The sequence below is a fragment of the Diadema antillarum genome, unplaced genomic scaffold, assembly GCF_040938485.1.
Source record: "Diadema antillarum isolate AM-2024a unplaced genomic scaffold, OU_Dant_1.0 seq00001930_RagTag, whole genome shotgun sequence".
NCBI classification, from domain to species: domain Eukaryota; kingdom Metazoa; phylum Echinodermata; class Echinoidea; order Diadematoida; family Diadematidae; genus Diadema; species Diadema antillarum.
This window is the reverse complement of record NW_027272593.1, coordinates 385,201-409,733: the sequence shown is the minus strand read 5'-3', so window position 1 is coordinate 409,733 and position 24,533 is coordinate 385,201. Positions and strand designations below refer to the sequence as shown.

The 24,533-nt window shown below is 39.7% G+C and overlaps 1 protein-coding gene across 1 annotated transcript; it reads left to right on the top strand.

The window, feature by feature from the left end:
* Positions 1–14,715: 14,715 nt before the first annotated feature.
* Positions 14,716–24,222, top strand: LOC139713249 (methyltransferase-like protein 27). The gene is made up of 4 exons (XM_071624994.1): positions 14,716–14,748; positions 15,436–15,558; positions 17,750–17,888; positions 23,720–24,222. The coding sequence occupies exons 1-4, from the start codon at positions 14,716–14,718 to the stop codon at positions 23,905–23,907; spliced, it is 483 nt and encodes a 160-aa protein (XP_071481095.1). The 3' UTR covers positions 23,908–24,222.
* Positions 24,223–24,533: the final 311 nt, after the last annotated feature.

The following is a 24,533-nucleotide window of genomic DNA, read 5'->3' as shown; positions in this document are numbered from 1 at the left end:
TATTGTATATTCTCTCATAATTCATGATGTTTCTCATTATCTCACAAAACTTTGGAAACCCGAAGCCCCGTCTCAACCAAAATTATCCCTTTAAGAAGCAATGGCCAGACATCTACAGTGTACGATTGTATTTCTAATGGTAAACCGTGCAAAAAGGCAAATAGATAGACGGAGAGAGTGAGAGAGAGAGAGAGAGGGGGGGGGGGGGGGGGCTCGTCCTGAATTGGAGGTGTTTGCATTTGAAACTATCAACGCAATTACGATTTGCGTGGCTGGTAAAAGCATGTTTGTTTGTTTTTTGTTTGTTTGTTTGTTTTCTCTGCAGAAACTATTCTTGTCATTATTAAATTGCACATCTTAAATTGGAGAAAGAGGACATCAAACTTCAAGAATTCATTGCATCTGCACGGATCAAGACGGATTTTATGCTTGAGTCAATTTTAGAGAGAAACGAGGATTATATATTCTATTGTGTGATCAAGATACTATTGATGCAGACAGATAAAGATTAGCTATGACAGAGTTTTATCAGTGGTCACTCTCTGTACAAATGCATTTGTAAGATCACAACTGCTGATCTACAACTAATATTGGAAAAAGGAACCAATGGGGGTCAAATCTGTCATCTGATTCCGGGCAGCGACACTACCATCAGGCTATCACTGGTTACCAGCAGACAGTGGCATGATGGACTTGGAACAAGTATAACTCAGGCTCCGTTAAACAGTCCATAAGGTGAACATGTTATTGGCTTGTTGAATGAAAGGAAAGGAATGTTGATGTAGAGGGGTAGAGCCAGATTATCACTGCTTACCGGCAGTGACAAGATGAACTTACGATGAAGAATACCAAAGTTTCGAAATTCCGTACTTTTATGTTAAATAGTCCAAGGCTGAAAAGGCCTGTTGAATAAGAGGAAGAGAAAGTTGACGTTGAGGAGTGAAGATGTGCCATGATAAGATTGTATTTATCCTTCTATACAAATCTATCTGTAAGGTCGCAACTGGCGACCTACATTTTAACAAAACTAATGTTGGAAAAACGAACCGATGGGAGTCAAATGTGATCTAAGTGACTGATTTCCGAGCAGCGACACTACCACCAGGCCATCACTGCATGATTACCGGCAGTACATGTCACGAGTCACGTAGTACCGTACTACGTGACATGTTATATTAAACAGTCCAAGGCGTAAAAGGCTTGTTGAACGAAAGGAAGAGAAAGTTGACGTAGAGGAGTGAAGATGTGCCATGATAAGTTTGTATTTATCCTTCTATACAAAAAATTAATCTATCTGTAAGGTCGCAACTGCCGACCTACATTTTAACAAAACTAAAGTTGGAAAAACGAACCAATGGGAGTCAAATCTGTGATCTATTAATTTCTGAGCAGTGACACTATACCACCAGGCTGTCACTGGTTACCGGCAGTGACACGATGAACTTGGAACAAATGCCCAGGCTCCGAAATTGCGACATTCTTAAGTTGATAGTGCAAGGCAGACAAGTTTTTTTTTTTTTTTTTTTTTTTTTTTTTTAATGAAAACAAGAGAATATTGACGCAGATGGGTGAAGACATGCTATGATAAGTCTTTCATCAATAATAAGTATTGTCACCCTCTGTTCAAATGTAATTTTGTAGAATCGCAACTGCTGATCTATACAACAAACATGTCGGGGAAAAGGGAAACGATGGAGATCGAGTGGATTGAGCTCACCTTAGATTAGGGGTACATTTAGCAGTGTCCCGGATTTAGGAGGTCTCAAAAGCAGGAAATGCCCGCGAAAGGGGAGCTCAAAAATTTTGGCAGTACAGTGGAAACTCGATATAACGAGATGGTCGGGACCGAGTCATTTTCCTCGTTATAGCCGATATCTCGCTATATCAGTAGGCATGCATAACATAAAGACATTAATTTGCACATGTGGGACTACCCATCATATTTCAATCAATACTGATAACTTGATATTGTGTGTGGTGAGGGAATTACTCACCTTTATGGGTAAGAAGATGTTTTTCGCCAAGAAATCCAATATCAATAATGTGTTTCTTATTACAGTACTTGTAGATGTTTGAATTTGTAAATTTATATAGCTTCCGATTGTATCATGTAAGATCGTCTTTGGATGGGTGTATGTTGTATGGAAAGCTTGAATATGGTCTGCACAATGCTGTGTGTGTATGTGACACATTCTGTATGTACATTATGATTGCATGTGTGTGTGAAGATGGGGAATTCCCTACGTAGAAAGCCAATCACAGCATCAGATTGCCTCACACCTGCTAAACGTCATGATGATGTCATGTATACATAGGGCCGTCCCACCACATTTTCTGCATGTATCAGTGTGCGCGCACACACACTTACACGTACAACATGCAGTGCTAGCTGTAGTGCACTGAAGAAAAAATTAAATTATGTGTGTACAAGACAGTTTTCGGCGCATCAAGCTTTACAATCTCGGAAGATGATAGCACAGGCGAAGTAAAGCTTTACCGAAGACATTTTGCTTTACCTCGCTATAGCAGGTTTGATTGGCTTTGTTTTTCTTTGTTTGGAAGTCACAAAATCTCGTTATAGCAGTTATTTCGTTATAGCCGATCTCGCTATAAGAGTAGCATTTTACATAGACTTGTGTGCACTGGCGTAGCCAGGGGGGCGATGGGGGCGGTCGCCCCCCACCCCCCCCCCCCCCCACCCCCCCCCCACCCCCTAAGATTTGGACCGGGGATTTGAGAGGCGGAAAAAATGCGTGTATACTGTATGCATGCACATGACTCGGGTCTCCTTTGCAACCTTTCATCTCCCCAAACCCTCCCCCTCTGTGCCTTTTTCCCTAGCTAAGTACACTTTTTAGATTTACAAAAAATTCTGAATAATTCTGAGTGCACAAGACTTATATTCCGAAAACTTAAGGTTCCCTCATGTATAAGGGGAATTTTCCCTTTTAATCGACCCTTTCCTCCCTCAGCCCCCCCCCCCCATCAGTTTTTTTTTTTTTTTATTTTGTGATTTCCCAAATGTTGATTCCATCAAATATGCGTATACGAGATATCTCAATTTCAACCTTAAAAAGATAAAAGCTCCATCGGAAGGGAAGGGTGGAGATAACACTCGCCCACGCCTTCTCCCTGCTCCCCCCCCCCCCCCCCCCCCCCTCCCGCCATGCAAAGAAGTAGACTGTGGCTATACCCAGATCGCTTTATTTCAATTCTAAAAACGCAAAAGCTCCGCGAGCGGGAGGGGGAATCCCCCTTCCCCTAAGCTCTACCTCACTAGACTTTATACATACGCACAGATTGTGCACATTCGGAATAAGAGCTAAATTCCGTGATTTTGACACGTCGATGAAAAAGTATTGCACAAAAAATTTGCACCAGATCGCTGAATTTCAGGTCTGAAAACGAAAAATCACCTTCGTGTGGGAGGGGATATGCCCCTATCTATACACCCTCGTGTGCATGCTTTTTTCTGTTTGTTTGCTGAACAGACAGCGTTCATGATATTCAGTGTAAGAATGAATACAAGAAGACTAGTGTATTTAAATTATACCATTTTATAGGCAAATTGTTCAATAATAATCTACACTAAAATATACTGCACAAATGGGACTGTATCAACTCGTTAAAACACGCAAAAACATGCATCAAATTGCACCATTTGCAACATCAAAATGCAAAAAGTTCTCACCGTGGGAGGGGGACCCTCCCCCTCCCACACCCTCCCCTACCCCCTCGCTCGCTCCACTCGCTCGGGTTAAGTCGCGTTCATGATATTCAGTGAAAAGAATTAATACAAGAAGTGTATCTAAATTATACCATTTTATAGGCAAATTGTTCAATAATAATCTACACTAAAATATACTGCAGTACCTTAAACAAGTGGGACTGTTTCACGTCGATAAAACGCGCAAAAACATGCATCAAATTGCACCATTTGCAAAATCAAAATGCAAAAAGTTCTTACCGTGGGAGGGGGGGGGGGACACTCCCCCCCCCCCACACCCTCCCCCCCCCCCCCCCCCCCCCCCTCGCTCGCTCCGCTCGCTCGGGTTAAGTCGCGTTCATGATATTCAGTGAAAGTAATTAATACAAGAAGTGTATCTAAATTATACCATTTTATATAGGTAAATTGTTCAATAATAATCTACACTAAAATATACTGCTACCTTAAACAAGTGGGACTGTTTCACGTCGATAAAACGTGCAACAACATGCACCAAATTGCACCATTTGCAACATCAAAATGCAAAATGCAAAATGCATTGGTAGGACAAACCTTTTGTGATTATGTACCACTTTGTTTCAGCTTGTTTTTGATATCTCGGCCATTTCAAAACTGACCTTCATTAAAAAACAGTTTTAATTCCTCTTAGAATTGTATATTCTTTGATATTACTTATAAATGGTTTCTAATTATTTCGCAATAAAAGTAAAAACCTGAATCCCCATCTTAGCTGAAACAGTACCATCCCTGTAATGAAACTCTCAGTAGGCCCTTTTACATGCATTACAATGATTTTGTAAGACAGCATTTGTGTCATGATCGGGTCAAAGGTCGAGTGAAAACATCAGAAAATCACAACTTTCCAGCATTTTCGAAACAGCTCAAAGTTTTGTCATTTTAGATAAACGGATGTCAACAGTAAGTTATTATTCAAAGAATTGTAAACCATTGGGTCAAAAGGGCAAGGGTCACAGCTAAGTGAAAATGCTCAAATTCCTGAATACGTGCTCTCACAATTATTAGCCGTTCATCGAAATGAAACCCACTTCAAGGGAAGTAGACACCCAACACATTTTGGGCAAACATGTCATTTCATTCTTCTTCTTCTTCTTCTTCTTCTTTTTTCTTCTTCTTCTTTTTTGTCATTTATGTGAAATTATCATCGCCGCAACATGGCGGAGGCATACAATTCGCCACAGCGACATGTCCAGTTCTGGTTCGTTCTTGATAGACCATTTAGACAACCGTAATCACTTCATGTGCACATTTTTTTTTTTTTTTTTTTTTTGGGGGGGGAGAAAAACTTTCGGGGTTTTTTTTTCTCAGTTCGTTACGCACTTTACTCATTTTTAAAGGACCATAAAAAGTCGTGCCCGATGTAAAATTTACAAAATTTATATTCAAACAAAGAGTGTATAGGCTTACTTGCGTAAAACAACAGCTGACCAGTGGGAAGCTTCTATTTGCTGCTTTGCATCAAATGTATTGACATATATTGTAGCATTAATGTCAAATGCTAGGCTGAACCATAGAGCTGTATTAACATATCGCTACTGAGGAGATAATTATTTAGCTTTAATTTACATTAAAAATAGCAATTATATTGCGTAACGCGTGGTTTTGTGAATGAGATTATCAAATTATCACTCAAATCGTTGATTTTCATCGCGTGTACGTCTTGCAAAGGAGCAAATCCGGCGTTGTCAACCCCGGTTGTCAACGCAACGGTACATTGCTAATACACAAGCGATTCGCACTGTACTGAAGTTTTGCCACTCCTAGGGGCCCGTTGTATAAAACTCCAACCGGATTTTTTTTCCGGTTGAAATCACAAAATTCCGGTTGGAAGCTCCCAACCAGAGTTTTTATGCAACGGATTTTACGTTCTTAGGTTAGCAACCTTAAAAAAATCAAGTTGGGCAAATCCCAACCTGAATTTTTTAAGGTTGCTAAAAAAGTTTTATGCAACGGGACCCTAGTAATGGCGGATCGTGCTCCATGCGATCACAGAGCCTTAACGTGCGCGCGTATGACGAGTCCGCACTCTAGTACGTATAGGCTCTTTTTATGGGCTGAACACGGTGTTGTTGTAAAGACTTTCAAAACCTAACACGCCTGGCAATACCTGGGGCTGGGGGTGTTTCATAAAGCTGTTCTCAAAGTTCCGAACGACTTAAGAACGACTGGAACACGTCCTGATGTGCTACACTTACCAGAATCGCAATAATTCAGCACAAGAAAGGATTACCAGTCGTTCTTATGTCGTTGGTAACTTTCAGAACAGCTTTATGAACATAAGGAAAGGTTGTCTCTTTTAATACACACAGAACACGCGCGCGCGCACCCTGTGTTATAACCTATGGAGACGCACAAGCAAAACCCGACTTACTGTCATTAATGGAAAAATATCACAAAGTAAGTAATGTCCGTGGACTTGTGGCTAGCGGTTTTCTAGTCTTAGGACATTTTTCTGTAGAATACTAAAATTAGAAAATGAATGGACTTCTAATAACGTCGGACTGGCTGCTCAAAAACAGCTTTGTGAGTTCACTTCAGAATAACTGCCCCATAGGATTGTACACACTTCCTGAAGTATTCGCCGTGTGATGCAGTGATACCTCCCTATTTGGAAGGCTGTATCTCCGCAACCGAATGGCACATGAAGCTGTGGCTTCTACCATATTACGCGCCAAAAAATTCTCTATCATATATGTCAAACTCATTGTGATTGGATTGTAGGTCTTGTCGGAATTGGCAAAAAACTGAGAAGGTCCCGTCCTCAATCCAATCACAATCAGCGACTCAGAGAAGCTCATTATCATATGAAACATGACGTCACTGTTTATTCGTGGCTGCATTTGGACGAGTTATGATTTCATATACCGTGAGTTACAACGTAAATTGGATATGTATTTCTCATTTCTAAGTTTCCTGAGGTCAGCGGTGAACCCTTGTATTAACTGACCACCTACTGTACCAGTTATAACTTTATATGTTGCTGAGAAGATATAGAAAACGGGAATTTTCTTCTTCGATGATGTTCGATGATCATATCTTTCTCGGCAAGCACATATACGCAGAGTGCACCATTGTGTAATGGGGGTGAACGTGCCCAGGTAACCGCAAGTGGAGCATGAAGCACAGTGCAGTGCAGTGCCGGTGGAACTTGCAGTGGTCAACATTCCAACATGATTGTGAATCTACACTACATCAGCTTTCAGTTTCTATTTGTGCATCTTTTAGAGTGTACTTGGGTTTTGCTATTAATTTACTGAAGTTGCTGCACATGACCAGAAAGCGACTGTCAGCAATATAAGATTGATACCTCAGTGAGTGTGTGCGTATATGTGTGTGTGTGTGTGTGAGTGTGTGGTCACTTAAAAATCAGATAATGTAAACAATTGAAAAGCATGTAATTCATGTTGTCAATGTAGATTTAACCCATATAATGCTATGTTTATGACTGCCCCTATGATGTTTCTGCAGCATTTTACCCATATTCGACAATGGACCAGTCCGTATCACTGCTGTGTGCACGACGGGTGTGGCACACCGTGTAGGCTCATGAATAATTCAAAGCGTGCACCTTGGCGTTCTGTGTGTGCGGGCAGCGTGCACTCTCAGCTGTAGAATGATTTTAGTAGACTTTTGGCCAAAAACCTTTCCATATGCACTCCCTGGTGTGGCAAATTACCCTATTTCTGCTCATGCGCACAAATCCCGCACCAATCTATGTTTCCTTTATAGTATGGCCTTAAAGTACCCCCCATGACACTTACATAATAGCTTTCAATATAAAAAGTAAGCGCAGATATTCAAGGATACTCGTCCACCATACCTGGCCTTTCACTGCTACCTGTGTGACTCAAAAGGCGAAATCCTAGTAGAGACGAAGAACGCATACGTTAATTTGCTGCAAAATGTGTGAGCAAAAGGAGGTATTAGTGTCAGCTGCTATTTCGCCGTCAGCCAAGTGTTTGGTAATGCCTGTTTTGGACACTGCCCAAGTGCGAAAGGTGTACGACTTGTGGTCCGAGACGTATGACCAGGTACGATATATATATATATATATATATATATATATATATATATATAGAGAGAGAGAGAGAGAGAGAGAGAGAGAGAGAGAGAGAGATGGAAGACCAGCTTAGCATAGCTGAATATTGACTATCCAGCCATCTTCTGAGATGGACATGAACATATATATATATATATATATATATATATATATATATATGTATATATTTATATGTTTATATATCTAGGAAACTTTGATCTTTAAAATATCAGATCCTGTTATTTATATCAATTTCTGTATAACATCATTTGATATGATTATATTCATGATATAAGAGAGAGAGGGAGAAAGAGAAAAAAAAAGAAATTTTGAATTTGGAGATGAGTGGATTTGAAATTGTCAACACAATAATAACTTCTGTGGAAATTGTATATTTATAACCCACCATGTCTTCAGAGATCTTGCAGCAGAAACTACTTGTTCATCAGTGAACTGCACTTCTTGAATTGAAGAAAGATGATCTATAAAGGCAGTATTCATGAGAGAGCCTATACATCTGCACAATTTGATAGACAATCACGGATTTAATCTTCTATTATATGTTGACGGACTAAGACGAAGCCTAATTTTCAGATTGATAACATAACTTAATAGAACAAAATTCGAGTTTCCCTTTAAATTGAGAAATTTGTCAACAATCTTTCTTATCTTTTGAAAGACGTAAGGAATTCAATCCATGACATATAATCGTTCTTCAGTACTGGATACGCAGTGTGAACCTCGGAGATAACAATTTGACGTTCACAAAATTCTTAAATTATGCAAATAATATTATGAAGTATAATTGGAATTCTATTAATAATAACGAAGTACAAGTAGACGAGGGTTAGCATATTCCACGTGTTCAGGCAGTGCATCACACAAAGGAAATTCAAAGTAGTTAAGATTCCAGTGTGTGGAGTGTGAGGTGTTCACGGCTATAAAGGAGTGTGTTTGTAAGGAGTGTTCATCTTTCAAAGATAAGTGTAAATGTACCAGTAGACTGCACGATTACTGACTTATTCTTCCTAGGCAGATATAAGGTACTCCTTAAATTATAGAAGATGCTCAAAGCATGAATATCTTTCTTTAAAGACAGACAAGATGTTTGTGGATTTTGAGATTTGAATAAATTATGGCAGTAATCGTGTTGAATATTAAGAGGGCTGTATACAGATTCATTCCTGCACATGCGGATGCATCCACCACAAGCAGTACAATAGGCACAGCACAATCAGTCATTGATACCAGGCACACAAGGCACGTCAACTTCTGTGAAACACGCGGGTGGGTAAAGGAGTTGAAAACGGGTGGGACCCTCGTCTACTTGTACTTCGTTATTATTAATAGAATTCCAATTATACTTCATAATATTATTTGCATAATTTAAGAATTCTATTACATAACACTCGTACAAGTATTCCGAGGGTTAGCATGTTCGAAGCAATTGACCGAAGTTGATGTGCATGGATAAGACGTAATAACACAGACGCAAGACACACCAGCTGTCTGATTAGTATACCTGACTTTATTACCAAGATGCAGGACATTTTGTCCCTTGTAGTCTTTTGACTCAACATTATCCCAAACGATAATACAAAGGCAGTTGTCATTCAGATTATCTAGAATACATGCAAAGGAGTATTTTCTCTTTAAAATCATATACTGGCGGTTCTAAAAAAAAATTGACCTTTCGCCGCCAGAAAAACCACGACTGCCATCCTTATACTACCTTCTCCTCTTAACAGTCGGACCGCTAGACACGGTCGTCATCACCGAGAATTACGCAGTAGAATTAAGGACAGCCGAATGATAAGAACCGTCAACAATTGGTTTATGATAAAAATCTCTGAATGTAGTCATGCGAGACCAATTAGCGATTGACATTATATCCTTTAGGGTCGCCCCGTGAGCATAGGCGGATGAGGCTGATGCGCTTCGAAAACTATGCGCTTGAAATACTGAAGTATCTATTCCTGACAATTTTAGGATATCTTTCATCCAACGTGCCAAAGTACAGGTGGTCACTCGAGTGTATGGCCTCCTGCTGGAATCAAAAAGCGTAGTCTCATTGTTATGTTCACGGAGAGGGGCGGTACGTTTAATGTACTCATTGAGGGTTCTTATCGCACACATTTTATTGTTCGGAGTGTATGACTTAAACTTGACCGATTGACTCTTCAGAGTATTCTTAACCGAAGTAGTTTTTAACAAATCTGTCATGAAAAAGGTAGCGTGATCTTCAGAAATGGTACATGTAGAAATATCGAGATTAGACAAAGTTTGTGACCTCTGGGCGGAAACGAGCGCCATCAAAGACAATAATTTCTTACTCAATTGTAACAGGGACAAATCTTTATCATCTGGTAAACCAGCGATATAGTTTAGAACAATAGAAACGTCCCATGTGCTACAGTATTTCGGTTTGGGTGGATTTTGATTGAAAATGCCTTTCATTAATCGAACAACATCAGGATGTTGGCCTATTGGCTGACCATTAATTCGTGGAATCGCAGATGATAAGGCAGATCTGTAAGAATTAATTGTAGAGTAAGACTTGCCTTGGGAATGTTCGAAGGCAAGGAAATTAACAATGTCAGCTATTAGGCGTGAGTGGATTGGTCTTTTGTTTATGACACCAATCAGTCCACTGTTTCCAGGCTGAATCATATTGCTTACTAGTCCCGCTGCGCCAGGAGAGAGCGAGGAGATGGGAAGCTTCTCTCGAAAAACCTGCTGCATCCCAGCGTCTGCTGAGATAGTCCATGCGGCTAGCCTCATTTTTGGTATCGGATGAACAACGGGGCGTAGGCAGTCCATCGGTAGAAGAAGGGGCGGGGCAATGCGAAGAATGGCGGGGAACCAAGGTTGGGTTTTCCATATCGGGGCTATGATGAGTGCTATTCGTGTGTTGTCCGTTTGTAGCTTGTTGAGGACTCTAGAAACGAGGCAAAACGGGGGGGGGGGGGGGAATGTACGGAGTTAGACATTTCCATGAGATTGAAAAAGCATCAATAACTTTCGCATTTGGATCATATTTCCACGACGCATACGATGGCAGTTGCTTATTATTACCCGACGCAAACAAATCGATGTCTGGGTCAAAGGTAGAGGCAACCACGCGAGAAAAGACATTTGGACGCAAGCTTAATTCTTTATTCATGTCCCTTCTGGACAAAACATCCGCTTCTTTGTTTGCTTCACCGGCAACATGAGATGCCGAAATCCAAATTCTTCTTTCTATACACCAAGACCAAATGCGGAATGCGATCTCATTAATTTTCTGTACGTTACCGCCCATCTTATTAATGTAGGCCACTGACGTAGTATTGTCTGTTTGAATATGGATGTGTTTATTGCGGAACTCGCTACAGAGGGTAAGCAATGCTTGCTCTATTGCTAGAAGCTCAAGGGCATTAATATGCATGTACCTTAGCTCTGGGCGCCAGACGCCTTGAGAGAAAGAATTGTCATTATGACAGACGGCTCCCCAACCTGTGTTACTAGCATCTGTTGACACTGTGATTGAGACCGGGGGTTCATGAATTGGGGTTGTAAAATTCTCCGGTGCTTGACTAAGCCACCATCCAATTTCCTCACGTAACATTGTATTAAGAGAAACAAAAGAACTATAGTCGTCATTTGAATCGTAAAGAGCTTTTGTCTTTGCCCATTCGAGGGGTCTGAAATGCATTTTCCCGCAGGGAAACGCTAAAAACGAAGAAATAATTGAACCAATGAAGCTGGCAAGGTCGCGAATTGAAACTCGATCGGATTTTAGTAATTCGTCACCCTTGGATTGAATTTTTTGGACTTTTTCTGTTGGCAACTGAAAAGACATTTTGCGGGTATCGATTTGGAACCCGAGAAAGAGCGCCGAATTCGTCGGCGTCATGACCGACTTTTCACGGTTTACAATAAAACCTAAATTAGACAAAAGATGAAACACATAGTTTGTGTGCTCCATGCTTTCTCGAAGTGAGTGAGCAAGAATCAAAATATCATCCAGGTAAATGATAATTCTAATTCCTCTGCTGCGAATAGCAGCAATCACAGGTTTCATTATTCTGGTAAAAACACGGGGCGCCGAACTGAGACCAAATGAAAGACATTGGAAGGAATAAAATTTTCCTTCCCAGAAAAAGGATAGATATCCCCAGTGCTCAGGATGAATTGGGACCGAAAAATATGCGTCCTTTAAATCGAGAGAAGTTAGGAAATCATTATGCTGAACCAAATCTTTAACAAACGTAATATTTTCCATTTTAAAATGGTCATATTTTACAAAAACGTTCAAGTTTTTGAGATTGATAACTGGTCTCAAATCTCCCGTTTTCTTCCGAATTGTGAAAATAGTGGAAACAATTTTGCAGTCTTCTCTTCGACTTTCTACTATTGCATTTTTTTCCAGAAGTGTATTAATCTCTGCTGAAACGGCTTTCTTTTCGTCCGCACAAAGAGGTATATTATGTGGCCTGGAAAATTGACAGGGCGTTCTTACAAAGTCAATTTTGTAACCTAAAATAGCATTTAAAATCCATGTATCGGATGTTATGTGAGACCAATTATCCACAAAAAAAAACTTGAGTCTCCCGGCTTGGGGAATTAACTCACTCTTAGTTTTTTGCGTCAGGCTTGGCTGGGGTGTACGAGGCCCTATAGGGACGGGTGAATGGTCGACTGTAGGCTGGGGCCAGGGGACCAGCTGGTGGCGGCCGGGAAGCGGTCGCTGGAGGCCTGGGTCGTCGAAAAACATCTCTTCGCCACGCGGCTTCACGTTAATAGGGGCCGCCGTCTCTGCGACGGCGTTGACGGTCGCGATAGGAAATCGGCTTGCCGGGTGCTACCTTGCGACCCACGTTGAAAGCTTCCGAGACATTTTTTAACGTCGTAGGCAGATTGCTCCCAAACAGGGAGTCCGTAATTGGCACAGACTTTGCACACAGGCCCTGGTAACGGGGATTGAGGTGTTGTTTGATGTCCTCCCGACGTTTCATACTCGTCTGGTAGCTGGCATAGCCGGCTAGCGTAAGGCCATCGACGGCCAGCCGCTGTAGTTTCTCGATGTCCACGGTCTTTTTGCCTTTCCCGACTTCTTTGAGATATGCTAACATTTCCACAAATGGAAGCAGAGCTTTCACGATATTGAGTTGTAACTTTTGCGACTGGGCATCTGTGACCCTTGCCCTTGGGGGAAGGGAGTTCCAGATCTCGTGGTCCACGCGCGGCACACAGGCTGCCGCGGCGTTGGCCGGAGGCTTGTATTTTTCTTGTATCTTCTGTATAGCGTCTTTCTGAGGGGGTAGAGTTACCGCCTTGGTGACTCGATCCGCTAAACCGTCATATACAGGCGGAGAGACCTTGTTGGCCTCCTCATAAATTGTATCCACGTCCGCCTCCCAAACATCAACCCCTCCTCCGGGGTTGGAAGCTAAAGTGGCTAGTGGGTCATACATCTGACCCGCGGGCGCCTCCGACTGGGAAATAAAATCACTCCCTGCGATGATACTCAAGAGATCGTCGTCAGCCTCGTGGTCCGGGCCGTGAGAAGATATTGGATACCGGGTGTTCGGTTCGTGGCCATGCTGCTGGCCCTGGACAGAGCCGGACTCTGCTAGGCGAGAAACTATCTCCGAGAGCCGCCTAATCTCCGCGGCATGAGATGTTAGTTGGGTCTCTACGCCTTCCTTACTGGGTTGCTGCTCGTCGCTCGACATTCCTGTTACACTGCCGGTCACACATGAAAAAGATGAACACTCCTTACAAACACACTCCTTTATTAGTCCATGGGCCAGGCCAGATATTGGTACCATCTGAGGTGGCAAAACCTTTTTGGTGTCATTTTGTTCGTCGGGCATAGATATGCTTATCAAGCTATGATAGCATTTCCAAATGAGTAGCTTAGTCATAGTAAATGAATTTTTAACCAATTTGGTCTCGTTGTTATATCCCTATACTTCTGAATCGAAACTAACCGCTATACAAAGAAGAGCACTGTCTTCTGTATGTTCCATAGAGCTGTAAAATGCAGCTCTATGGTATGTTCACAGGTGTTCTGTTGTAAACGCGATGCGCTTAGTCTTTATTCAAGGCAGCGAAGGGAATATCCAAAGGTTATGATGTCCACAGCGCTTAGTCTTTATTCTAGACGGCGAAGGGAATATCCAAAGCGTATGATACAGTGTATATCCTTTATCTAAAAACAACAACAACAAAAGCAATTCCTCGTGAATTTTACCGTATCTTTCAATTATTTATCTTTTTCCGGCGAAAACGCTACGGTGAAAACGCTGATACCACGCCAATGTCGCTTTATTTCCCGCCAACAATATAAGATAATGCAAAAACAATGTACCGGTACACTACGATACATTATAATGAATGATATTGTAAATGAACAGAGTGATTTTTGTTTAAAACTGATGTATTTGTTGATAGGGTAGTATAAAAACAGTATAGATAATCCCTTTTAAGAGGAACATTGGTCTAGATAAAGACTAAGCGCACCGCGTGACAGCTGTGGACATCATAACCCTTTGGATATTCCCTTCGCTGCCTTGAATAAAGACTAAACGCACCGCGTTTACAACAGAACACCTGTGGACATACAGAAGGCAGCGCTCTTCTTTGTATAGCGGTTTAGTTTCGATTCAGAAGTAAAGGGATATAAAAATGAGACCAAATTGGTTAAAATTCATTTATTATGACTAAGCTACTCATTTGGAAATGCTATCATACCTTGATAAGCATATCTATGCCCGACAAACAAACTGACACCAAAAAGGTTGTGCCACCTCAGATAGTACCAACAACCCATTTTTCGAGTCTTGGCCCATGGACTATATAGCCGTGAACACCTCACACTCCACACACTGGAATCTTAACTACTTTGAATTTCCTTTGTGTGATGCACTGCCTGAACACGTGGAATATGCTAACCCTCGTCTACTTGTACGAGTGTTATGTAATAGAATTATAAATATGGTGCAGCATTCCCTCTGATAGACCTAGGTTAAATATAGTGTATTTTGAATTTGCAACGGCAGAAGATGTACTGTCGGTTACACGAAATTATCATAAACCTGTATACTTTGTAAAACTTAAATAAGTTATTTATCAAAACCAGTTTCGTGAAAAGTAGTCATTTGTGGTACATGTTTACCGATAATCCCACGCGATGAGAATCTATTTTTCCGACTATTTTGACTTTTGCAAGCGTATAAAGTCGTCTCAATTAGGACTAGTCTTCCAAGGAGACAGAAAATGAACGGCTGAACTCCCTGTTTTTATCTAAGAGTTTTACATATCTAACACTTTGAATCTTTTAACATTACCCCGAAGTTCGTCTTATTCAGTACCGTCTGCAAGGAACGCTTATCCTCAAATCATGCATTCCATGCGTCCCACATCGAAATTTCGTTATAGCCAAACAGTAAAGTACATAATGATATATTATAGATGATGATATTGGGAACCGAATTTTCAATTTCTGATAACGAGAATTCATATCATACCTATAACCGGTATGCACTGTAAGAATGTCTATTTACCAAAGAGAGAAATGCTTTGAGCTCATAGTCTATATTCAGAGACAGTGAGATCATTTTGCTTTTATTCGGCGACGCATGTCTTTCTTTATCTGGAAAACAAGGACAACAACAAGGCTGGGTACAACGGCCCCCGGGTTGGAGCTGAAAAGCTTTTGGAACTACTACCAGACGAGGGGTCCAAGATACTTGACTGCCCATGTGGAACTGGACAAGCTGCAAGAGAGGTAAAGTGATTATACACTTCTATCTCTTTGACGAAGCATGCTGAGTGTGCGATGACAAACAAAAGGGAAAACAATAGACATAAATTTTTAGGTAAGAGCCACCACATTTGCGCCGAAAATTACTTTTGTAAGGGTGAACACCTAGGCTATAGCATGGGGGCACTCTTTCTATTTGTCCAGACTCCTTCTGACTTGTTTCCTTATTTAGGAAGGCACTGTTATATCAACCCACTATACACCTCCCCTTACCCAGAGTTAACAAGTGTGACCCACCACGACAAAACGACCAACAAGTTGGAAATGTTTATTTTTTAGATTCCCACATAATCAAAAAGCTGAGATTCTAAGCTTTAAAATGATATATAACACACCTTGTATGAACAAAGCAAACCCTTTGAAAATACAATGAGAAATTGGGGATGTCAGACAGGGTAAGCAGAACAGTGGAGAAAACGGGCTCCAAAGAACTGTGACCATTCAGAAGCGCAGAACCGTGTCCTGTTGTCTGGGGGACAAAAGATTGGATCGAATCTCCGTAGCAACCACTATAGGAAGGACTACTCGGATTAGGATTAAGCTTGGTACAGCTTTTAAAAAGACATGTCCCTCAAATTTTCTAAGATCTCAAGGCCTAATGTTGTATACTTTTTGAGTTATAAGTTGTTTCAAAGCTTCAATGTAATCAAATCAAGCATTTTTCAAATGGTTAGCCGGTAGCAGGCAGAATGCTTCATGCACCAGTGCAGGGACTGGACTGTATGGGGAATTAAGTGCCAGACTCTTCGCAGCCACCCTGCTCGAAACCCACTAAAAGTGTATGGCGGACTTAGAATTCTCTGGACCAAACAATTTAATGTCATTCAGTTGAAGGACCTTTTTTATTTTTAAAGTTTGTCTTACCCCAGGAGAGTAATCTTTTCTGTACCTGAATACTGTCAAAATTTGATGGCTTAGAAGGAGTCTGAAATCGAGACACTATTATCAGTTTTTTCTGGACTATATTATGCCTTGCAGATCACGTCTGAGTGCTCCCCCGTTCTCCCTTTATTCATGAAACTGCATCATGAAAAAAATCCCTATCATTTCAATCAATTTTTAAATGGACTAGAATAGTCCATGTTTGATAAATTATTTATAATTTTGAAGCTTACAGGTTATTCCTTTAAATCAGAAATGTGGCCGTGGTAACGACGTAGGGAAAAAAAAAAAACACAATCATTGTTGAAATCAAAATTAAAGAGTAAATGAAAAGCCGCGATCAAGAATATAGCACATCGATTTGGTTATAATGTCTTATTCTGACAGGGCGATGAAACATGCATGCAGCCTCACACGCAATGAGCTTTAATTCATGTCGCATGCTTTTCGAGGAAATGACCAAACAGACCCTGCCAAAAGCTACCATGTATTTGAAAATCATTTCATCACCCTAAATAAATCTGATGCCGTGACTTTTTGTAAGTTTCGGTGCAGATCGCATAAACTACCTGTAAACAATGGCATTGTGATATGCAGTGCACACTCTGCTTGTCATCTCACTTATATAGGCGATAAGTTTCACTATATTTTTGTTTGCCCTTATTTTCAAAGGGAGAGACGTCTGTATCTGTCCCAAAAGTTAACCAAGTTCAGGTTTCCAAGTGCCTTGCACATGACAGAGCTTTTTGATACCAGAGATAACTGAAAAAACCTAGCAAGATTTAATCTTCTTAGCATGTCCCAATTTGCTGAAAGAAAAAAAAAAAAACTCTGAAAAAGAGAATCGCTCAAGCACCAGAGATGGTTCAACAACAGTTGGACCTACACGTACACGTGACAGTAGATTAGTGAGGCACCTTTCTTTGTTGAATTTGTACTATTCTGATTTACAAGTATATTGTCTGTGTATTATTGCGGGTTTTTTTTCATTTTACTTATTTTTGTGTTCTCATATACACTTTCTACAGTAATCTTCAACATATCTTGTGTCATTATGTGTAATCTACAAGCATTTCATTCAATGGTTTGTCATACCGTTATTTATATTCTGTTTGTACTCTCTTACCCCGAGAAAGAGTCAATAAAATTCACAAATTCACAAATTCAAATTCACAAATACCAATAGAGTTAGCTCAGGCGCAAAAAACATAAATTTCATGTAGTCTGCGATGAATGTGCACGCAACTGGTTCTTTTTTTATTATGGTTTACAGGTGAAAAAAATGGGCATCAATAAGACCATCACGGGCGTGGATATATCTGAGAAATCTTTGGAGCTTGCCGAACGCACTGGTCTGTTCGACAGTTTGCATAAATGCGACATCATGAAGGACAAGTTACCTTTCAATGACGGTAAGAAAGAAATTTAGTAGAGATTCATTTTCTTACATTTTGTATTAAACACTTTCTAAATACAAATGTATTCCAAAATAGATATGCACCACATCGTTGAATGTCAATTCTAAAAATGAAAAAAAAAAAATCCTCATGTGTAAGGAGATTACGTGTTCCTCTATGCATAATAATATTCGCATGTAACACTTACATAATGCCCGACTGTTTATCGCAGATTCCACGACCCTTTATTACAGTTTATTACTCTCATTCTCTCTGAATATTTGCGTTTCTCACGTTTTTGATAGCTAAAACAAAAACAAAAACAAACAAACTAGCAAACAAACTAAATTTGTTAGATCACAACTGCTGATCTGTAAATTAACAAACATGGAAAAAAGGAACCAGTGGGCTTCGAACATTTATATCAATGATTTTTCCTCTGTTACAGAGCTACTTTCTTTTATAGCCTACACTTTGCTGATGATACCAGTGTTTTTCTTGCCCATAACGATATCGATGTTCTAGTTCAACAAGTAAATACGGAATTGAAAAAAGTGACCAACTGGGTCAGAGCCAACAAGTTATCTTTGAATGTTCAAAAAAACAAAATATATGCTTTTCAGCAATACTGTTGATTCTTTGAACTCAGAAATAGTTCTGAATGATTGTAATTTAGAAAGTGTGTCATATTCTAAATTTCTTGGTATTTTTGTAGATAATAAACTTTCTTGGAAAATACATATAGATGATATCTGCAAAATTATTTCTCGCAATATAGGTGTTATGAATAGACTGAAATTTTATATTCCTGAAAAGACCCTACTAGTGTTATACTCCTCGTTGATACTCCCTTACCTTAATTATGGAATTTTAGCTTGGGGCAATACTCATCAGACATTGCTGAATAGAGTGTTATTATTGCAAAAGAAAGCCCTCCGTATCATTTCTAATTCTCCTACACGTTCACATACAAATGCATTGTTTGACTGTTATAGGCTACTGAAAATCAACGAATTATTCTTATTTAACTTAGGTCAATTTATGTATATGTATGATAACAATTTACTCCCACCCATCTTTGATTTTATGTTTCAAAAAAATCAATCATTCTATAATTACCCCACCAGACGTTCTAACGAGATTCATTTACCATTTCTTCAAACGATTTTAGCAAAGAATACACTTATTTACACTGGACCAAATTATTGGAATTCCCTGAATCATGATTTAAAATCTCCTCCGTCTATATACTCATTTAAAAGGAGATTAAAGTCTTTTCTTTTACAATCTTATAATGACCAGATGACGACTCGCAGAATCAGATTAGTTTATAGGCTTACTTTGTTACTCATCCGCAATATCGGCATTGCCGTTCTCTTTATTACTGTAACTATTGCTCAAGCCTTGATTATAAGATTTTCTTTAACCTATACTTCGCAGTTGCAGGGTTTGTTCTATATTCTTTTTTCTTCTTCTCTTTCTTCCTCAAACCTCCGAGGATCGTCATCTGTGTTGCATATTCCTGTCTATTTTGTTACCTCTTTATCACGCTATAGTCTTGTTTCCTCTTGTGTCGTCAAGTCAGTTTTTTTTCTTGTTTTTCCTCCTACAAGTAGTCTTGTTGCTGTCCCAGTCCTGTCACAAATTAATTACTCTGTTTGTTGTTGTTTTATGTATAACTGTTTGTTCGTCTGTCTCTCAGTGGGCTGCCAAACTTTTTTTGTGACGAACTTTTTGTGCGGATTTTTTTTTTTTTTTTTGCTGTTTTCAATTCAATATTTACATCGGACTTCTAATAAAAGAGGGGCCCACACTCTACAAGCTCTGTCTTTTTAGTTGGTCCCTCCGTTTTTTTTCACACAGTGCATATATTGAAAACTATTTCACTTTCGTTATCTTAGCAACTATTTTTTTTTGCTATTATTGTTGTTTTCTCTGTACAATTGTATGCGTTGATTTTGTCGCTTAAGAAAGTGAGATTTATGTTTGTGTTATATATTGTGGAAAAAACGAATAAATATGAACTTGAACTTGAACCTGTCATCTACTGCTTTCCGGGCAGCGACACTACCACCAGGCTGTCCCTGGTTGCCGACAGGGACACGATGAACATGGAACAAATACCCAAGCTCCGAAATTCCGACATTGTTATGTTAGGAAGTCCAAGGTGGACAAGGCACATGACATGAAAGAAAGATATTATTCAGAGGGGTAATAAGGTTCAGGTGCGAGTTTCTTCACTTTGTCTCCCTCTACAATTTAAATTTGTAAAGATCGCAACTGCTGATATGTAAATTAACAAACATGTCGGAAAAAAGGAACCAGTGGGACTCGAATTTATTAATTTACAGATCAGCAGTTCGATCTTAACAAATCTAATTTGTAGAGGGAGACAAAGTGAAGAAACTCGCACCTGAGCCTTCACCACGTGTTCACCCCTATGAATAATATATTTCTTTCATTTCATATGCCTTGTCAGCCTTGGACTACTTAACATAACAATGTCGGGATTTCGGAGCTTGGGTATTTGTTCCATGTTCATCGCGTCACTGCCGGCAACCAGGGACAGCCTGGTGGTAGTGTCGCTGCCCGGAAAGCAGTAGATGAGAGGTTCGAGTCCCACTGGTTTCTTTTTACCGACATGTTTGTTAATTTACAGATCAGCAGTTGCGATCTTAACAAGTTTAATTTGTAGAGGGAGACAAAGTGAAAAAACTCGCACCTGAACCTTTACCCCTCTGAATAATATTTTTCTTTCATGCAAAGAAACTACCTAACAAACAAACAAATTAGCCCAACAAAATGCACAACTGAACGTTAAATTTCAATTGTAAAATGCAAAAGTTCTTCAGTATGGGAGAGGGATACATACCCGCAACCTCTCTCGCTAGTTGATCTCCGCTGACTTATGGTACACAATCATAGTGAAGACGCAATCGCTGGCACAAGATGAGACAGATAACCATGGTTTCGGTATCTGTATCAAACTTGGACATTTTTTGTATTGTTTATTGTTTGTTTGTTTGTTTGTTTGTTTGTTTGTTTTTTACTTTTTTGATTGAAAAGTTTCCAAATTTTCCACCAGACCGTGCGCACCATACAGAAAAGTCAACTTCAATTCTATAAAGGCTAAAGCTCCCTCTTCTTGGAGTCCAATACCCACTCCCCCAGCCTGCTAAGTTTACTTCAAAAAGACTTTAATCCTACGTTTACACTATTGTTCCCGGCCGCCACAACAGCCACGTTTGCCCGAAACGAATAGTGCACCGTGGGTTGATAGGTTATTCTCCTGTTTGTTTGTTTTTTATTTTCCTTCGTATTCTGATCTTGTTCGTTCCTGTCCTCGCCACGGTTAACATGTAAGGCCTAGCAAAAAGTCAGACGCTTCTGGTTCGGCTGTACTTTTAATACACAATATTTCCTTTGAGTCCCACTACTGGCCGACTTCAAATTTTGTTACGGCCTGCATCATGCTGTCATGCTTTGTTCTGTTCACCCCGTTTTAATATGAACTAAAATATATTTCATAATCAGCGGGACTGTCTTGGCATTTTTTTTTGACAGTTAACAATTATCTGACACGGCATCGACGACAATCACGCTGCCTGTCACATGTCTTTGTTTCTTCATTTTCCGTCTGAGAAGATGGCTAGATAGCCCATATTATTCAGCTATGCTAAGCTGGTCTTCCTTGGGGTCCAGTTGGATGTGAGGCGGGACCGCTTTACCGGGTTAACCCTAGCTATAGCCGAAGCTATTTTGACTCCTTCCAGGTCCAAGGGGGGGGGGGGCACAATTTATTAATGATGTATGACCGTCATATTTGGCACATGCGTAAAGCAACTCAAACTCTACATAACCCGACATTAGAAATTTCTCAAGATCATCTACTGAGGGCGCTAATTGCCAACATATAAAGAAATACATAGGAAATACTCTAAAATCACGCTTTTTCCTTTTATTTCTTTATTCCCAGTATATATGGTTTTATTTCATATCTATCATGTTCCTATTTACCACAAAGGAAAAGCAAGTCAATCTTCACTATTTGTTATAGTCGAAATTTTTCAAGGTCACCATAAGGGGCGCTATTCATTACAATATAAAGAAATATATGAAACCTAAGATGTATCGCTTAGAATGGATACATATATTGACATCATATTTCATATTTCCAAAATATTGAAATTTTGAGTTTGCAGATTGATAATATGATAAATGATATTACAGGCAAAGCTTGTGTGAAGATAATACAGAATAAAAGTTTAGTCCTTGGAAAATTGTTATATTTCTTATTATTTCTATTATATCCATTATTTGATCCCTATGTCAGATAAACAATAAAGGAAATAAGAACAATATTACAGGGTAATTCACAACCATAATTACTCTACCATTTGGTCCTTCAGAAAATTACAGCCAAGAAAACTCCCATTTCACCCATTATTGTTAAGGAAATTGGAACAAAATCATGCAAAATCTGACGAGCATGGTTGTCAGTTTACGGTTGCACTGGCAACCAGTAATATCGGACATAGCTAGATTATACATCATAATGTTTGAAATAAGATTTTAGGAAAAGTCACCAAATTTGTTTGAAATCAGGTGATGGGTGTAGGAGTGGCAAACGAAAATATGGTGGGGGAGGGGCACGATGTGCCTCACCCCCCCCCCCCTTGGGCTTTATAGGGTTAAACATCCTGCTCTCACATAGTCCCGCAAAAGTAAACCAACAAGAAAGCAATACACAACAAACAAAACGTATAAAATGTTCATGTATCAGTTTCAATATAGTCGATATTGTGTTTATTTTCCTCGAAGGTGTCAACCAACCCTCCGTATTATGCTCGTCTGTAGGCCTATATAGTGCCTAATGTTTGTTTGTTTGTTTGTTTGTTTGTTTCATTTTCCATCGAAGAAGATGGCTGGATAACCTATATTCATTGCAATAGCTGGTCTTCCATATTTGGTCCAGGTGGATGTAAGCCTTTAACACCCTGCTCTTTGCGATGAATGAATGAAGCGGGATCATTTACGTGCATGAGATGTGACTCTCTCGCACACAGGACCCCCATTTTATGTAATATCCGAGGGACAGAGTGTTTTGCCTCTTGTTATGGAGGGGATGGTATGATTGCACACAACATTGCTCAGTCCAATCTCGAGTTCGCGCTGCCGACTGAGCCAACTCACCGTCCTATAACTTTTTGTCCACGGTGGCCTGAAACGTGACTGAAGTGGCCCCAGGGAATATGGTATAAATGCAGCATTATAATTATATAGATTGAAAACACTCATTTTTGCATTACCGGTATTTTTCATTTTATTGTGGAATATACTGGATATTCGAATTATCTGTGTATTTGTTTTAACTGTAAAATTCTAATGATATTGGACTCAATTAGTTCGTTCAATCGACTGCCTACTACATCTATTGTGAAAGAGAAATTCAGAAATATAATCAATCAATCAAAATGTAACTTCCATATACGTGTTCATTCTCCATGAAGTGATGTAGCACGAAAAAAAAATGACAGCTTTTTCCATAAACAAGATTGATATCATTTCTCTACCCAGATACCTTCGATGCCATCCTCTGTGTAGGTGGATTTATACCTTCTCATGTAAATCAAGACGTCTTCCCAGAATTTCATCGCGTCGTGAAACCCGGTAAGGAGATATCGGCTGCTACACTAATATATACTTTCTATTCATGCCAAGGCCTACAATTCGTTGGAAATATGATATAAAGTATATACCAACGTAACACAAAGAATAATTATAAATATATAAGATAATATAGAAAATGATGAAACATATTGACACCTTCACTCTTCTGCATCTAGGTGGCGTCATCGTCATAGTGATGCGGGAGCAGTATCTTTACACCGCGCCAGAGTACCGTGGAGGTCAACTTGATTGCGCCATAGTCCAGGGTGTAGAGGACGGCAACTTCGACTACCTCTACCGACTCCAATTTCCGCGATACATTCAGGACCATGAGGGCGTCGTTTTCGCTTTACGAGTTAAATGAGCTGGGGGAGAGGGATCCTTTAATAGGGAACCAAGCAGTTTGCCAATACAAGCTAGATTTCTTTTGATATACACCCCTCAAAATATCTTCTGATACTTTTGATACTTCATATTACTCTTGTCTTATATCGGCATTAACTTCATTAAATATGACATCGTAAGAAAGCCTATCTCTAAAGTGCCATCTCACTTGTTATGACTGGTTGTTCCTGGAATGTGCAAAACAGCTGTGTATGGGGACAGATAAAAATTGAAAAATCGCTATTGATAATGTACTGTTTTGATGAAAGAAAGGCCACTGGAATAAGAAATGCTGAAATATAGGCACTTTTCTGATCAAGCAATGGAGTGAAAAAGTTCTTCTTCAGCAAACAGCATAATAGTAATACCATGAAGAATTTCGTTGTGTCGTTCGTGTAAAGGAAGTGTTCAATTAGAATTTCTTTCGAGGTTAACGGTAGGGAAAAGACAGGAAAAATACGCACAGACTGGAGATCTTTAAACAAGAAACTTACACAAATCAAAAGCATAATTACAAACGAAATTATGGCAGACTTGACGTTAATTATTGAACGAAATATGGGGGAGTACATAAGGGAATGACATTATATTATGGGAAGATTTTAA

What these genes read in the sequence shown, in the direction of transcription:
- LOC139713249 (XM_071624994.1), top strand. Translation starts at nt 14,716, where the DNA reads ATGCTAACCCTCGTCTACTTGTACGAGTGTTAT. An exon ending in CTGGACAAGCTGCAAGAGAG is followed by an intron (nt 15,559 to 17,749) that starts GTAAAGTGATTA and finishes TATGGTTTACAG; the next exon opens with GTGAAAAAAATGGGCATCAA. An exon ending in CAAGTTACCTTTCAATGACG is followed by an intron (nt 17,889 to 23,719) that starts GTAAGAAAGAAA and finishes TTCTGCATCTAG; the next exon opens with GTGGCGTCATCGTCATAGTG.